This window comes from Entelurus aequoreus, linkage group LG16 (assembly GCF_033978785.1).
Source record: "Entelurus aequoreus isolate RoL-2023_Sb linkage group LG16, RoL_Eaeq_v1.1, whole genome shotgun sequence".
Taxonomy (NCBI): Eukaryota; Metazoa; Chordata; class Actinopteri; order Syngnathiformes; family Syngnathidae; genus Entelurus; species Entelurus aequoreus.
Genome location: NC_084746.1, coordinates 21113725 through 21130508, shown reverse-complemented (window position 1 = coordinate 21130508; position 16784 = coordinate 21113725). Strand labels below are relative to the sequence as shown.

General features: G+C 35.8%; 1 protein-coding gene across 8 annotated transcripts in view; it reads left to right on the top strand.

The window, feature by feature from the left end:
• Window positions 1-14440, top strand: part of wwp2 (WW domain containing E3 ubiquitin protein ligase 2) — a 125434-nt gene extending 110994 nt beyond the window's left edge. For 7 of the 8 annotated variants that reach the window (XM_062022342.1, XM_062022343.1, XM_062022346.1 and 4 more), the window contains 8 exons: window positions 581-740; window positions 6373-6506; window positions 9152-9292; window positions 9368-9488; window positions 10550-10654; window positions 10737-10833; window positions 11173-11245; window positions 14280-14440. In XM_062022342.1, the coding sequence (XP_061878326.1) occupies window positions 581-740; window positions 6373-6506; window positions 9152-9292; window positions 9368-9488; window positions 10550-10654; window positions 10737-10833; window positions 11173-11245; window positions 14280-14379 (931 nt within the window). In that variant the 3' untranslated portion in view covers window positions 14380-14440. The remainder of the gene's footprint in view (window positions 1-580; window positions 741-6372; window positions 6507-9151; window positions 9293-9367; window positions 9489-10549; window positions 10655-10736; window positions 10834-11172; window positions 11246-14279) is intronic. The other variant, XM_062022344.1, reaches the window with a different exon arrangement.
• The last annotated feature ends 2344 nt before the right edge of the window (window positions 14441-16784 follow it).

Below are 16784 nucleotides of genomic sequence, written 5' to 3'. Positions count from 1 at the left end.
ATGTTGCGGTGGGGGCATGGCTAGGGGCGTGTTGACATCATCCCCCCTCCCCCTGTTGTCGGGGGCGCGCACAACAACTTTCATCGCCCACCTTGTTGCTTGCTGTCTAAGGGAGGCGATGGACCAGGAAGTATTTGGTGTCGTCGTCAACTACACTTCCCTCGTTGAAGAGGCCTTCTGGTCGAACCATGAGACTGGTTCGCTCGGCAAAAACTGTGGTAGTGAGTCTGCCACAAAATGCAACAAACACATAGTTGCTGTTTTTTTGCAGTCTTTATTCAAAGACAGCCAACATGAAAATGCTCTTTAGGAAGCACTTAAAGGCGTCTTTGTATTGCGCACCTGAAACAATTAAGCCACGCTCCCACCTGAGGACATTGGTGTGAGACCTGGGTCCTAGTGTCCGCTACAATATAGACATTTCCACGTGTTGCCTTCATTATGAGGCTTTTGATTTTTTGCGGCTCCAGACAGATTTGTGTTTTGTTGTTTGGGTCAAGTATGGCTCTTTCATCATTTTGGGTTGCTGACCCCTCGTCAAGGCTATAATTCCTAATGCTTGTGTACCGTTGCTCTTCAGGGAGTGGTTCTTCCTGCTGTCCCACGAAGTTTTGAATCCCATGTACTGTCTGTTTGAGTATGCTGGGAAGAACAACTACTGTCTGCAGATCAACCCAGCTTCCTCAATTAACCCTGACCATCTCATGTACTTCCGTTTCATCGGACGCTTTATAGCCATGGTGAGTTGGAATTTGACATACTAAGGTATGGTTTGTACTTCACTTTGTCTCTGTGCTTACATTTTTGTATTATTATTACTATTATTGTCTTAATGAAACTTCCAATGGCTTTCTGCTGTTCTTCTTAGAAATCAATTTTAAGACTGAAAATTATCAATCAAGTCAAAAACTGCATAATACATTCATGCACGTAATAAAGACAAAATAAAAGTTATTATTGATCGATGCCAAAGGAGTCTCGCTCGTGATTGAACCAGGACAGTGGAGTCAACTCAACCTGGCCGGTGAGGCTCAAGAGGGAGTGTCTGACAACCTTCAGGGATTCAATCAGTGACCAGTGGGAGGCAGAAAATAAACTTTTCTCTGACATGTTGTTGCCCTTTTACAAGATGAATCACAGTGAAGATTGTTTCTGGAACGAAGATTATGATATGAAATCACACTAACTATACTGCCTATTTGGGATGGGAATTGATACTATTTTTTCGGTTCCGATTCCACTTTCAATTCTCCTTAGCAATTTGGGTTCGTAACGGTTCCCTTATCGATTCTTATATGGAAAGAGAAAAAAAGGTAGATTAGCCTCAATTTGTTTAGTTTAGAGGCAGCATGACCTTACAAAGGTCATGTTCTGAGGTCACATATGTAGCATAGAAGAAAAAAAGGTACCTTTTTGAAAATAAAAAATGTAACAAATATTCTGTAGAATTTAACAAAATAAATCATGTGGAAATTACACAAGAATGTAACATTTAGTAACGTGATATAAAACTTACTACATGCAAAATGAGGTATGTCATGCCTTTATTTGTTTTAATTTTGATGATTATAGCTCACAGTTTATGAAAACCTTGAATTAAAAATCTCAGAAAATGTGGGGTTGATGATAAAGGCTTGACGTACCTCACTTTGCATGTAATGATTTCATATCACATATTAGTTTCACATTTGAAGTTAATTGCTGATATGAATGGACCTGTACACGATATTAAAATTTTTGGAGTTTCACCTGTATAATATAATGACTGATAGAAGATCTGGTGGGGGGAAAACATGCAACTTTTCTATGACTACAATTCACTTATCAAAAATTAGCAGCGTCGCTGTAGCAAATCGATGCAAGATTTTGACCACAAACTTAGTTGCTGCTTTGTGATAGTTGTCTTGCAGCAGACATTAACTGGAGTGAGCACTGCCCGCCTCGCAGCAAATCAGAATCTTTCCCTTGTCATGCTCATCTAAATGAGAAGGCATTTGTTTTTATTTAACAAATGATAGCGCAATAACATGATAGGCAGTGAGTTAATACCTGATGACGTGCTAGTGTTATTGCTGCCTGGTATGGGATTGGAGTGGTTCAAAAATGAAACTTTTCTTTTATAATTGTTGCATTTTGTGTGTTCAAATGTTTCAACATATTGCTCTTATGTCTTCCTCTTGATTAAATAGCAGCCCTATAATTATTACAAATAGCGCTATTGCAATCTATTTTTGTAAAATATTAGTGTTTGTTCCGACCAGCCGCCGCCGTTTTAAGTAATGACGTCATCCCCACCCGGAAGAACCCTTCAGAGAACCCCTAGAAAAAATGGCAAGCAATTCCAAGGAATTGATACACTGGTGGGGTTTTTGATTTCCATGCCGACCGCCTATCATCATTAGTGTTGCGGTTTAGCTGGAGCCTACCATCACAAGAACATATCTTTACTGAATGACATTTTTACATTCAAGCCTTAATCATGCCATAGTCCTTGAGTAAAATCACGGCATTTGTGATGCAGCTTATTAAGTAAAATAAAAAATAACATGGTGATGTGAACAGAGGTGGGTAGTAACTTGCTACATTTAGTCCCTTAAGTAACTCTTGGGATACATTTTACTTGTCAGAGTAGTTTTAATGCAACATACTTTTTACTTTTACTTCAGTATTTTTGTGTAGAAGAAACGCTACTTCTACTTTGTTACATTGACTTTCAATTTGTCGCTACATTTTTTTATATCATATTTATTTATAATCTATTGATTACTGCTTGCAAAGAGGTATTTATTTGGCTTGTTAAAGAGACTTCTGTCACATAAATCTGTTTCACCAATAGGTTAGGATAGGATAGACTTTATTCATCCAACAATGGGGAATTTATGTGATTGCAGTGCAGATACAAAAGAGCCACAAATAATAAGGTGAAAAACACATGAAAACAAGAGCGAAACATGAGACACAAGTGATATGACGTCATAACTCTTTATATATATCTATACTCTTTATATCATGCGCTGTCATCTATGTCAGTAGAAATGTTCACATTTCAGTCTACAAGAATTCCACTTCCAACTATAAAAAACATGTTGCAATAAGTTGTATGTTTTTTTTTTTTATGTTTTAGCTGTGCATATTAACATTAGCCCTGTTAGAATGTCACAAATGACAAAATTGTGCATCTTTTGTAGTACATACTGTAGTTGTGTCTCTCTGACAAACACACATACACACCAACTACGATCTGCTGCAAGTACCAATCAAAATTTGCCAAATACAATAGAAGTTACTCACCAGTTACTCAGTACTTGAGTAGTTTTTTTTTCACTGAATAAATATTCTTACTCTCGTAATTATTTGGATGAATACTTTTTATTTATTTTTACTTGTTATATTACTCTGAAGTAACAGTACTCCTACTTGAGTACATTGTAGGATACTCTAACCACCTGAGTGTAAATCAGCATCACAATCGTTCTTTGTACCTCATCTTGCACAGCAGTAAAACATTCATCCATCCATTTTTCTACCGCATGTCAGAGAAAATCTGCCTTTCTGCTGCCCACAGAATATTTGCTGCCTCCTATTGAGGAGAAGAAAAGTGCACACATGACATGTCGAAAGTATTTGAAGATGTTCAAAATCTTCACATGTGTATCCAACTGAATACAGCTTAGTAGTAGTGATGGGGTGTTACACTCTTTTCAAAGAACTGGCTCTTTCGACTCGGCTCACTAACAAAAGTCAACTCCGTCGGCTCCCGAACGGCTCTCCGTTTTTTTGTTGCTTAAATTAATGTATTACTAAAATGAATGTAAAATAATGAACTACATGAATTACAAATGTAAATAACACATACATTATGATTTTTTAACTATTACTTTTAAATAAATGTGTCTTTATTAACTAAATAGTGCTAAAAAAAATTGTTATGTAAAACTTAACTATTTGCTTATCGACTTTTGAAAAGTTTAAATTCCGAGTGAAACCACAAAATACAAATGAAGAATATGTCAAAGAAAAAGGAATAAAAAGGTTTCTTAGATTTTATCTTAGAATTAATTGCATTAACATGACATGTAGTTTACTAAGATCTGGAAGAAGTCCACACTCCTTTTTAAAGAGTGGCAATAATTCAAACACAAAATAAACAGAGAGCAAAAAAAACTCTGCTACAGAACAGCATCTTTTTTTATTATTATATTTGTCCTCTATGAAGGTCTCATGAGAAGACTTTGATATGATGTTTTATTCAGATTCAGATTGGTTTATTTGAACATACTTACAATTTCCAAATGATGCATCATATTTTTACTTTTTCTTTACATGTCCAAAAAGAAGTAGGAAGAAGCTATGCTTATTTACTCCTACCCCTTTTCCATTTCATATTAATTACTAACACATATGTTCAGTCTGTGTCCTTGCTTTGTACACATTTCAAGCATTTCACACATTACAAATCAGTGAAGTGTAAATACAAGGGTTTTCTTCATAACTAGGTTATAGGTTACTAGGAGATAAATAATATTTTTTTTTCCTCAAGTTCAAGACATTTACAAATATTTTTCCTTGTACTTTGCTAACACTTGCAGTTTGAACTGCTTCCTAAAGTGGATAATATTGATACTTTGTTTCACGTTACTTAATTCCATACTTTAATTCCACATACTGATATGCAAAATGTCTTAAGTGTTGTACGTACAAACAAATGTTTTAAATTACATTTTTCCCTTAAGGTTATATTTCTAATTTATTTGTTGAGGAGAATTGTACATTCTTGGGTAGCAGATTAAAGTTTGCTTTGTGTATTATTTATGTTGTTTGCAAATTCACCAAATCATTGAATTTTAATATTCTTGATTTAAGAAATAAAGGGTTTGTATGTTCTCCATATCCAATCTTAATTGACCTGTTTTGTAACGTAATTAGTGAATGTAAGGTATTTTTGTAGTTATGTCCCCATATTTCTGCACAATAACTGATATAGTAAAACTAGTGAGCAGTAGAGAATAAGGAGTGATTTTGCTTTATTTATGTTTCTTGCCACTTTGTTGTATATTTTTATATAAGATTTGGAGTTGACTTTATAATCTATAATTACATCCAAAAATTATTTTACCCTTTCAATGTCTACTCTGTCTATTTGTGTTTGTGTTTGACTTTCTCTTCTACTGTTACCGAATAGCATTATTTTCATTTTAGTCCGATAAAAATAATCTGATTTTGTCAAACCATCTTCTTAATTTAATAATTTCTTATGTTATCATTTATATCAGCTTCTTTGTGTCCTCTCCTGAACAAAATGCTGTCATGTCATCTGCAAATAATACCAACCTTAGGTACCTTGTAACTTAACAAATGTTGTTTATATGAAGATTAAACAATGTTGGTCCGAGTATTGATCGCTGGAATACTGTGCACGTAATTTTTAGTGCAGACGACAAGTATTCACCTAGCTTCACATATTGCTTCCCAGTTGTTAAGTAGCTTTTTAGCCAGTTCAAGACTAGCCCTCTGATGCCATATCGTTCTAATGTATTTATTAAGATGTTGTGATTTTTTGTGTCAAATGCTTTTGTTAGATCTATAAATGCTGTTGCTGCACACTGTTTTCTATCCATTGCATTGGTAATGACCTCTGTTAATTCTATTAATGCCATCGATGAAGAAATATTCGCTCTATCATCGTATTGATTCTCTGCGAGTGTTCCGCTTTTATTTATGAATTTGTTCAGTCTTTTGTTGAATAATTTTCGATGATTTTAGGAAATTGTAGCAGTAAAGAAACAGGTCAACAATTTTCTGCAATTTCTTTGATAACTTTTTTATTGCTTTCATATTTATTCAATGAAAATCTGTTGAATTTTTGGATTTGCATTTGTTTACTATTTTGATTATTTCTTCTTTTGTTACATTGCTGAAAAATATTAGATTAGGATTTCTGTCTATATTGTGTCACTGGAATCCTCGGTTGACCGGGGATTTGGTATCTTTTGTTCCAGATTTGGTCCAATATTTATGAAGTAGTTATTAAAGTGCTCCACTACATTGTTCATATTATCATTTTTTTGTGTTTTCGTCTAAAAAGGGGTGAGGATAATATTTTTTGCATCGTTTTTAATGATACTCTTTAGGATGCTCCATGTTTCTCTCATGTTGTTTTTCTTCTTATCTAATAACTGATTGTAATATTATTTTTTTACATGTTTGTAATGTGTTGTACTTGTTCTCTGTCTCTATAGATGTTTGTATTATAAATGTTCTATATAATGCATTCTTCTTGTTACATGCCTTTTTCAGTCCTTTAGTCATCCATGGTTATTATTACAATATCAAGTTAGGAACTTTATCCAGTAACACAAATCCTCCCTGCAGGCTCTTTACCACGGCAAGTTCATCGACACAGGCTTCACACTTCCGTTCTACAAGCGAATGCTGGACAAAAAACCTACACTCAAAGACTTGGAGTCCATAGACCCTGAATTTTACAACTCCATCATATGGGTAAAGTAAGTATTGTATTCTTGATTTATATCTATATTTTCCACAAAATAATATGAACTGTACACATTTTAGAGGAACATCAAATAGGCGATATTGCAAATTTGGGCATCGCTCTAACACTAACTAATACAGGGCCAGTATCACTGATACCTTCTATTTTTGACAGTTTGAAAAAAATGGAATAATTCTAGATGGTGATTATATTCACAATAAAAACACAGGACAAAGAGAAACTGATCAACTAACCTTTGGGACCAATTTGACAAACGGATAAATAGGGGTGTCCCGATACAACTTTTTCACCTTTGATACGATACAGATATTGATCGAACAAGAGGCCAGCAGAGTTCATACATATTTTTAGTTTTAATTTTGTAGCATGGAATGTTAGAAAAGGTTAGATCATGTGAAATTAGTCTAACCGAGAACAATGGCAAGTATGAAAAACTGTAACCTATTTATTACTAACTGGACTGGACTTACGCTGTTTTTAAGTTGAAGTGGAGTAGTATTTGTTTTTTTTTGGCATTACTCATGGTCACAATATTTCATGAAGTTAAGCTCATGACGGAGTAAATTTAATTATGCATGTGTGTTTGTTACTAGATAAGTTCTAATACTTTTCTGCCTTGGAAATTGTGTATGTGTAGGTATTATGCAACTGTAATTACTTGACCTTTGTTTATTTTAAATAGTGTGCTGATTTAGACTAATAATGTTCAATTAATGACACTTATTACATATGCCTAGCTCGTGTGCTAATGTTTGCTCAGCTGTTGTGTAGCTGCTAGCAGCCTATTGCCCACCATGTTTACATTTTGGACATGACTTGACTAAAATACAAGAAATTACCATTTTTTTGTTTTTTACTTGTACTTTGTTTCTAATAAATTTTTCTTCAACTGGATTATATTAGTACATTGTTTATAATCCACTACATAATTTGATTCCGCAAACTGATATGCTTAAGGTTTAAAGTGTTGTAGGACATACAAAGTTAAATTTTTCCCTAAGGTTATATTTCTCCTCTTTTGTTGAGGATAATTTGTGTACATTCTTCGGTAGCAGGTTATAGTTTGCTTTGTGCACAATTTTAGCTGTTTGCAAAAATGGTAATCTTAATCTAATCTATCTGATTCAATAAATAAATAAATAAAAAGATTGAATGTACCGGTACTCAAAAACTGACATTATATATTATGATAACTGATCTTTTTTGTAGCACGGCTAGTGAATGAAGCATACTTTTTAGTTGTTTTCCCCATATTGCTACACAATAACTCACATATGGTAAAACTTGCAGCCTGATTCGAAAATGGAATACATTCATTTTTGTCCTCAAAATTCAACAATACCCAATAATGACAATGTGAAAAGTTTTATTTTTGGGCATATTTTTTAAAAACAAAAAAATCACATGTACATATGTATTGAAAGCCTTTGTTCAATACTTTGTTGATGCACCTTTGGGAGCAATTACAGCCTCAAGTCTTAAGTCTCAAGTTTTAAATAAGATGCCACAAGCTTGGCACATCAATCTTTGGGCAGTTCCCCCCATTCCTCTTTGCAGCACCTTTGAAGCTCCATCAGGTTGGATGAGAAGCGTTGGTTTTCATCCAGGATGTCTCTGTACATTGCTGTATTTATTTTCCCCTGTATCGTGACTATTCCCCCAGTACCTGCTACTGAAAAACATCGCCACAGTATGATGATACTATCACCATGTAGAGATGGTATTTGCCTGGTGCTGAGCAGTGCCTGGTTTCCTCCAAACATGATGCCTGGCATTCATGCCAAAGAGTTCTCTTTGTCCCATCAGACCAGAAAAATGTGTTTGTCATGGTCTTTTTACGAACAATTTGCTTCCGTCTAGCCACCATGCCATACAGGCCTGATTGGTGGATTGCTACAGAGATGATTGTCCTTCTGGAAGGTTCTCCTCTCTCTACAGAGGAAGGTTGTAGCTCTGAGCTGAATGCAGCAATATGCAGAGACATCCTGGGTAAAAACCAACACTTCTCATCCAACTTGATGGAGCTTGAGAGGTGCTGCTACGAGGAATGGGCGAAACTGTACAACGATAGGTGTCCTAAGCTTGTGGCATTACATTCGAAAAGACTTGAGACTGTAATTGCTGCTAAAGGTGCTAAAGGTATTGAGCATAGTCTGTGTATACTTATGTACATGTTTTTTTTGTTGTTGTTTTAATACATTTGCCACAACAACAAAACTTTTTCACATTGTCATTGGGTATTGTCTTGTCGATTCTCGAGGACAAAAATAAATGTATTCCACTTTGGAATAAGGTTGCAACATGACAAATTGTAGAAAAAGTGAAGCGCTGTGAATACTTTTCGGATGCATCGTATAGGAAGAATATTTGGGACTGTGTTTGTTTCTTGTCCTCCATTATCTATCACTGTTTAGTATTCCTGTTTTGTACTTACCTGTGTTTGTGCGTAGTCAGCCTTTTGGCTCCACTTCAGCTGTCCATTTTGGTTTAGCTCCTTTTTCTTTTCCTGTATTATTCTTTCAGATGAAATATGATACTTTTAATGCAGAGAGATGTTAGTCAAATAATTGCTGTTGTTTGCCAGTTTGAAGAGGCCAACAACAGGGATATTTATCAGTGTGTCCTTCTTCTGTCCAGAGAGAACAGCTTGGAGGAATGTGGGGTGGAGCTGTATTTTGCACAGGATATGGAGCTCCTGGGCAAGGTGTCCACTCACCAGCTGAAGGATGATGGAGAGAACATTCTTGTCAATGAGGAAAACAAGGAGGAGTACATCAGGTGAAGCAACTTCTGCTGAGTTAGCTTTGAGAGCAAAACATGCAGTGAAAAATGTGTTGTTTGTCCTGTTAACAGCTTGCTGACAGACTGGAGGTTCACACGTGGAGTGGAGGAACAAACCAAAGCTTTCCTGGACGGCTTTAACGAGGTCGTTCCTCTAGAGTGGCTGCGCTACTTTGATGAGAAGGAGCTTGAGGTGACGCATAAAAATGCTGCTACATTAGTTCTCTACTTATTACTCACATTTAAGTTAAGTTAAGTTAAAGTACCAATTTACACAAGTACTTAGGTACCTACGGAAGTAATTACATACACAAGTACCCAAGTACATAGGTATGTACACAAGTATATACAAAAGTACATACACAAGGATCTACATAAGCATACGAGTACCTACGTAAGTACCTACATAAACAAATAAGTACCTATGTTAGCATATAAGTACCATTGTAAGTATTTAAGTACCTTCATATGTACCTACAAATGTATCTACATTTACTTACATAAGTATATAAATACCTGCATAAGTACATATGTACCTGAATAAAAATACAAATTCTTACACAGGTACTTCAATAAGTATGTAAGTACCTACATAAATACATACATACCTACAAAAGTATATAAATACATATGTACCTACATAAATACGTAAGTACATTCATAAGTACGGATGCAAGTATCTACATTAGTACATAAGTACCTACATAATAATAATACATTTTATTTAGAAGCGCTTTTCTAAAAACTTAAGGCACTTCACAATATGAAATAAAAGTAGAATTAATAGAATTTAAAAAATGCATACAGAAATAACAGCCATTCACTTTAAACAGAAAACAACTAGGCATTAAACACAGTAAAAACATCAAAGATTAGTAGCTCGATTAATAAAGGGACTTTGGGCATGCGTCTTAAAGTTCAACAGGTTAGTGCAGTTCCGGGCGGGAGCAGAGAGGGGGCAGCAAAGCTAAAGGCTACCTACATGTGTATCTACATAAGTACTTGTATAAGCACATAGGTACCTATATACTTGCTTCTTCTCACACTTACAGTAGTTTCAAGCTGAGTTTGTCAAATGTACAACAATTACATAAGTACATACATAATACATAAGTAAATAGTCAAATGTACATGCAATAAGACAAAGATCCTGCAAGTTTCAAAGAAGAACAGGTTTCCTTGAGTGCATGCATTGATTAGCTGATTTTTGTTATTGTCTGATCATATCATTCATTGAGTATTTTGTGTAATCAGCTGATGCTGTGTGGGATGCAGGAGATAGATTTGGTCGACTGGCAGAAGAACACAATCTACCGACACTACACCAAAAACACCAAACAGATCCACTGGTTCTGGCAGGTGTGTTGAGTGACAAAGCTAATGAACAATGTGATCAATGTGTTTTGATTGATTGATTGATTGATTGATTGTGTTCCTCTAGGTGGTGAAGGAAATGGATAACGAGAAGAGAATCCGTCTTCTTCAGTTTGTTACAGGAACTTGTCGTCTGCCTGTCGGAGGCTTCTCTGAACTTATCGGTACAACTTATTTGTCAACAATGCAAAGCAACTATGTTGTAAAGTTGTAAAGTTGCAACTCATTTGTTGCAAAAAGTCAATGATTTTGTTATACTTATTGCAACACAATGTGATCCTCTCCAGTTAAATTAGGATTGCATGTGTACAGCATGTCTGTGTAGGTGTGTGTGGTAGCAGGGGATTGCATGTGCTGCTAAAACTGACACACATTCTTGGTAGGCGGCAACAACACCCCCTAGCATATTGTCAGGGAATAGCATGCTTTATTAGTAGTAGTAGTATTGTTGTTAGTATTGACGTACAGAAAATGGTGAATGATTCGAGTGATGTTGTTTACAGGAAGTAATGGTCCTCAGAAGTTCTGCATTGACAAAGTGGGGAAAGAAACTTGGCTTCCAAGAAGTCACACATGGTAAACAAAAACTTCATAAAACTCTTTCATAAAAACACTAACCAGATTTCCGTGAGGAGCTGGACAAAGTGGCTGGGGGAGAGGGATGCTAAATTTAAACGATATGGAATCAGAGGGCTGGTCTTGAACTGGGTAAGAAGCTACTTAACCAACAGGAAGCAATATGTGAAAATAAGTGAAAGTATGTCAACAGAGCTACAGAGGGATCAATTACTGGGACCAAAGTGTTCAATCTTTATACAAACGACATTTGTAAAGTTACAAAGGACTTACAGTTAGTATTATTTGACGACACAACAGTGTTCTGTTCTGGAGACAACACACAGGAGTTAATAAAATTAATAAATTAATTACCAAATCAAAAAGACGGTTTGACAATAACAGATCTTTGACAATCTTTCAAACAATCTTTGAATCTCAGTAAAACTGAAGTAATGCTGTTTGGTAACCGTCGAAGAGAAAGTCAAACACAAAGACAAATAAATGGAGTAGAAATTGAAAGAGTAAAATAAATCAAATTCTGGTGTGTAATAATAGACGATAATATGAACTGGAAATATCATATAAAAGTATACAACATAGGGTGGCAAGAAATTATTTTATAATGAATAATGAAAAATAAAATCACCCTATAATCACTACTGCTCGCTACTGTTACCATATCTGAGTTATTTTGTAGAAATAGGGGGAAATAATTACAAAAGCACACTTCATTAACTAACCGTGTTACAAAAAAGATCAGTCAGAATAATACATAATGTTGTCTATAGAGAACATACACACCCTTATTTTTTTAAATCCAAAATATTGAAATTCAATGATTTGGTGCGTTTGCAAACAGCTAAAATTATGTACAACGCAAACTGTAACTTGTTACCCAAGAGTGTCCAACCATTCTTCTCAATAAAAGAGGAAAAATATACTGTAACCTTAGAGAAAAATCTAACTTAAAACATTTGTATCCATGTACAACAAATAAGACCTTTAGCATATCAGTATGTGAAATTAAATTATGGAATGGATTAAGCAAATAAGTCAAACAATGTACTAACTTGATGCAGTTTAAGAGTTTGTTCAAACTCGAAAGTGTTTACAAAGTATAAGAAAGAGGAACAATGATACTTATTTAAAGGCCTACTGAAATGAATTTTTTTTATTTAAACGGGGATAGCAGATCCATTCTATGTGTCATACTTGATCATTTCGCGATACTGCCATATTTTTGCTGAAAGGATTTAGTAGAGAACATGGACGATAAAGTTCGCAACTTTTGATTGCTGATAAAAAAATCCTTGCCTGTACCGGAAGTAGCGTGACGTCACAGGCTGAAGGGCTCCCCACATTTCCCCATTGTTTACAATGCAGTGAGAGCGATTCGGACCGAGAAAGCGACGATTACCCCATTAATTTGAGCGAGGATGAAAGATTTGTGGATGAGGAACGTGAGAGTGAAGGACTAGAGTGCAGTGCAGGATGTTTCTTTTTTGGCTCTGACCGTAACTTAGGTACAAGGGTTCATTGGATTCCACACTTTGTCCTTTTTCTATTGTGGATCACGGATTTGTATTTTAAACCACCTCGGATACTATATCCTCTTGAAAATGAGAGTCGAGAACGCGAAATGGACATTCACAGTGACTTTTATCTCCACGACAATACATCGGCGAAGCTCTTTAGCTACGGAGCTAACGTGATAGCATCGTGCTTAAATGCAGATAGACACAAAAGAAATAAACCCCTGACTGGAAGGATAGACAGAAAATCAACAATACTATTAAACCATGGACCTGTAAATACACGGTTAATGCTTTCCAGCTTGGCGAAGCTTAACAGTGCTGTTGCTAACGATGCCATTGAAGCTAACTTAGCAACGGGACCCCACAGAGCTATGATAAAAACATTAGCGCTCCACCTACGCCAGCCAGCCCTCATCTGCTCATCAACACCCGTGCTCACCTGCGTTCCAGCGATCGACGGAAGGACGAAGGACTTCACCCGATCATCCATGCGGTCGGCGGCTAGCATCGGATAGCGCGTCTGCTATCCAAGTCAAAGTCCTCCTGGTTGTGTTGCTACAGCCAGCCGCTAATTTCAACGATCCCACCTACAACTTTCTTCTTTGCAGTCTTCATTGTTCATTAAACAAATTGCAAAGGATTCACCAACACAGATGTCCAGAATACTGTGGAATTTTGAGATGAAAACAGAGCTTTTTTGTATTGGATTCAATGGTATCCGAATACTTCCGTTTAACTGTCATCATACATAGACGTTTTCAGCGGGAAATTTAAATTCCCCCTTATAAGTTAACCCGGCCGTTTTGGCATGTGTTGCAATGTTAAGATTTCATCATTGATATATAAACTATCAGACTGCGTGGTCGGTAGTAGTGGGTTTCAGTAGGCCTAAGATATTATTAATCTCTTTAAGTGAATCGTAACTGACCACTACTTATGAAGATAACTGTTGTTGTTAGAAATCATGGATGTAATTGTGCTACAAATTGAAAACAGGATGTGAACATATGTGAAAGTAACTGTGATGAAGAGTAAAGCGGATAGGATTAAAATGTGTTGCTTTTTCTTACTGCTTTTCGGGCATGTAAGGAGAAATTAAAAATATGTGATGCGTTATGTTGAAACTGCATACATGTTCGAAATGTACTTCAACTAACTAACCAACATATTTAATGTAGAATAGTTCTTTAGATTTCAATGTACATTATTTAATTATAATGTAATACTTTTTGTAAAAGATTCTCCAGATTTTAATGTAAAATCTGTTTTTAAATTTCAATGTAGAAGATTTCACTATATTTTAACATATTAAGATTTGTTTTAGATTTTAATGGAAAATATTTCTTTAGGTTCTAACATATATGATGTAGAATATTATTTTTTTTCCGATTTGAATGCCTTTACATTTTAATGTAAAGTTCTTTATATTTTAACATATTTAATGTAGAATATGTGAAAGTGTGTGTATCATTATGTTTTGTTGCTAAAATGATTTGTGCTTGTTTTTCCTTTCAAAGCTTTAATCGCTTGGATCTTCCGCCTTACAGAAGTGTGGAGCAGCTGCGAGAGAAACTCATGTTTGCTATTGAGGAGACTGAAGGATTCGGTCAGGAGTAAAAGTGCAACAAAAAATCTGATTATTTCTTCAAAACATGCTAATAAATCATGTCAGCTTTCACCTTCAGGACCTGCAAGATGGAAAAACATTATTTTATGAATATTGTACATACATTGTGTGTATTTTGTGACTCGCACACTATATATACAGTATATTTACATTTCCAGCGACTACGACATGCCTTAGTACCTCGCTTTCATCAGTAATGACTTACAAAAGTCAAAAGAAAACCAAATTGTATGAAAACTGAAGCAATTTTTCCATAATAAAAAATGTAAATACAATTAACGTGTCCCAGACATCAAAAATATGAACATAAAACACATTTAATAGAGAATTATGCTTTTAGATGCATAAAACAATGTGAAATACATAAACAATGAATAAAATGTAAAAATAAACATTTAACATCAATGAACATTTTTGGTGTAGACCAGGGTTGTGCAAATGACAGCCCACTGACGTCTTCAGTGTGGCACTTGAGACGTTATGAGTTTGATAATAAGCAATCTTACCCACAGGGAGGCTGCATCCATTTTAATATTTTGATCATTCTGAATGTGATATTATGTCACCAACTGTTGGACAACGTGAGTAATTTAGGTCTATGACATTACATTGTACTCTAAATAAATACCTATGAAGGTTCTCATTCATCCAGGTGGTTGTCATCTCAGGGCGTTCAATCGCGAACAATTGAACGCCCCGAGATGAACTCTAAATGCTCCTGTGCGAAGCATCCCGTTGTATGACCCAAACAACCTTACCCAGTCATGGTGCAAAAAAAAATAATTAATCCAACACAAATTTTAAATAGACATTGTCACACACAACACAACCTGCTCACGGACTTTGTGAACATTATAAAAATTATAAAAAATGTTAATGTGACATAAAAAATCTAAATTACACCAATTTAAATACAAAATCCAAAACCAGTGAAGTTGGCACATTGTGTAAAACGTAAATAAAAACAGAATACAATGATTTGCAAATCCTTTTTAACTTGTATTCAATTTAATAGACTAGAGACAAGATACTTAATGTTCGAACTGGTACACTTTATTTTTTGCAAATATTAGCTCATTTGGAATTTGATGCCTGCAACATGTTTCAACAAAGCTGACACAAGTGGCAAAAAGACAGAGAAAGTTGAGGAATGCCCGTCAAACACTTATCTGGAACATCCCACAAGTGAACAGGTGGGTGCCATGATTGGGTATAAAGCAGGTTCCATGAAATGTTCAGTCATTCACAAACAAGGATGGGGCGAGGGTCACCACTTTGTGAACAAATGCGTGAGCAAATTGTCCAACACTTTAAGAACAACATTTCTCAACCAGCAAGGAATTTAGGGATTTCACCATCTACGGTCTGTAATATCATCAAAAGGTTCAGAGAATCTGGAGAGATCACTGCATGTAAATAGCAGGGCTGAAAACCAATATTGAATACCTGTGACCTTCCATCCCTCAGGCGGTACTGCATCAATAAGTGACATCAGTGTGTAAAGGATATCACCACGGGGGCTCAGGAACACTTCAGAAAACAACTGTCAGTAACTACAGTTAGTCGCTACATCTGTAAGTGCAAGTTAAAACTCTACTATACAGAGCAAAAACCATTTATCAACAACACGCAGAAACGCAGCCGGCTTCACGGGGCCCGACCTCATCTAAGATGGACTGATGCAAAGTGGAAAAGTGTTCTGTGGTTTGACGAGTCCATATTTCAAATAGTTTTTGGAAACTGTGGATATCGTGTCCTCCGGACCAAAGACGAAAAGAACAATCCGGACTGTTACAGACGCAAAGTTCAAAAGCCAGCATCTGTGATGGTATGGGGGCGTAATAGTACCCAAGGCATGGGTAACTTACACATCTGTGAAAGCACCATTAATAGTGAAAGGTACATACAGGTTTTGGAGCAACGTATGTTGCCATCCAAGCAACATCTTTTTGATGGATGCCCCTGCTTATTTCAGCAAGTCAATGCCAAGCCACATTCTGCACGTGTTACAACAGTGTGGCTTCATAGTAGAAGAGTGCGGGTACTAGACTGGCCTGCCTGTAGTACAGACCTGTCTCCAATTGAAAATGTGTGGTGCATTATGAAGCGTCAAATACGACAACAGAGACCCTGAACTGTTGAACAACTTAAGCTGTCATGAATGGGAAATAATTCCACCTGAAAAGCTTCAAAAATTGGTCTCCTCAGTTCTCATACGTTTACTGAGTGTTGTTAAAAGGAAAGACCATGTAACACAGTTGTAAAAATGCCCCTGTGCCAACTTTTTTGCAATGTGTTTCTGCCACTAAATTCTAAGTTAATGATTATTTGCAACAAAAAAAACAGTTTCTCAGTTCAAACACTAAATATCTTGTCTTTGCAGTCTATTCAATTG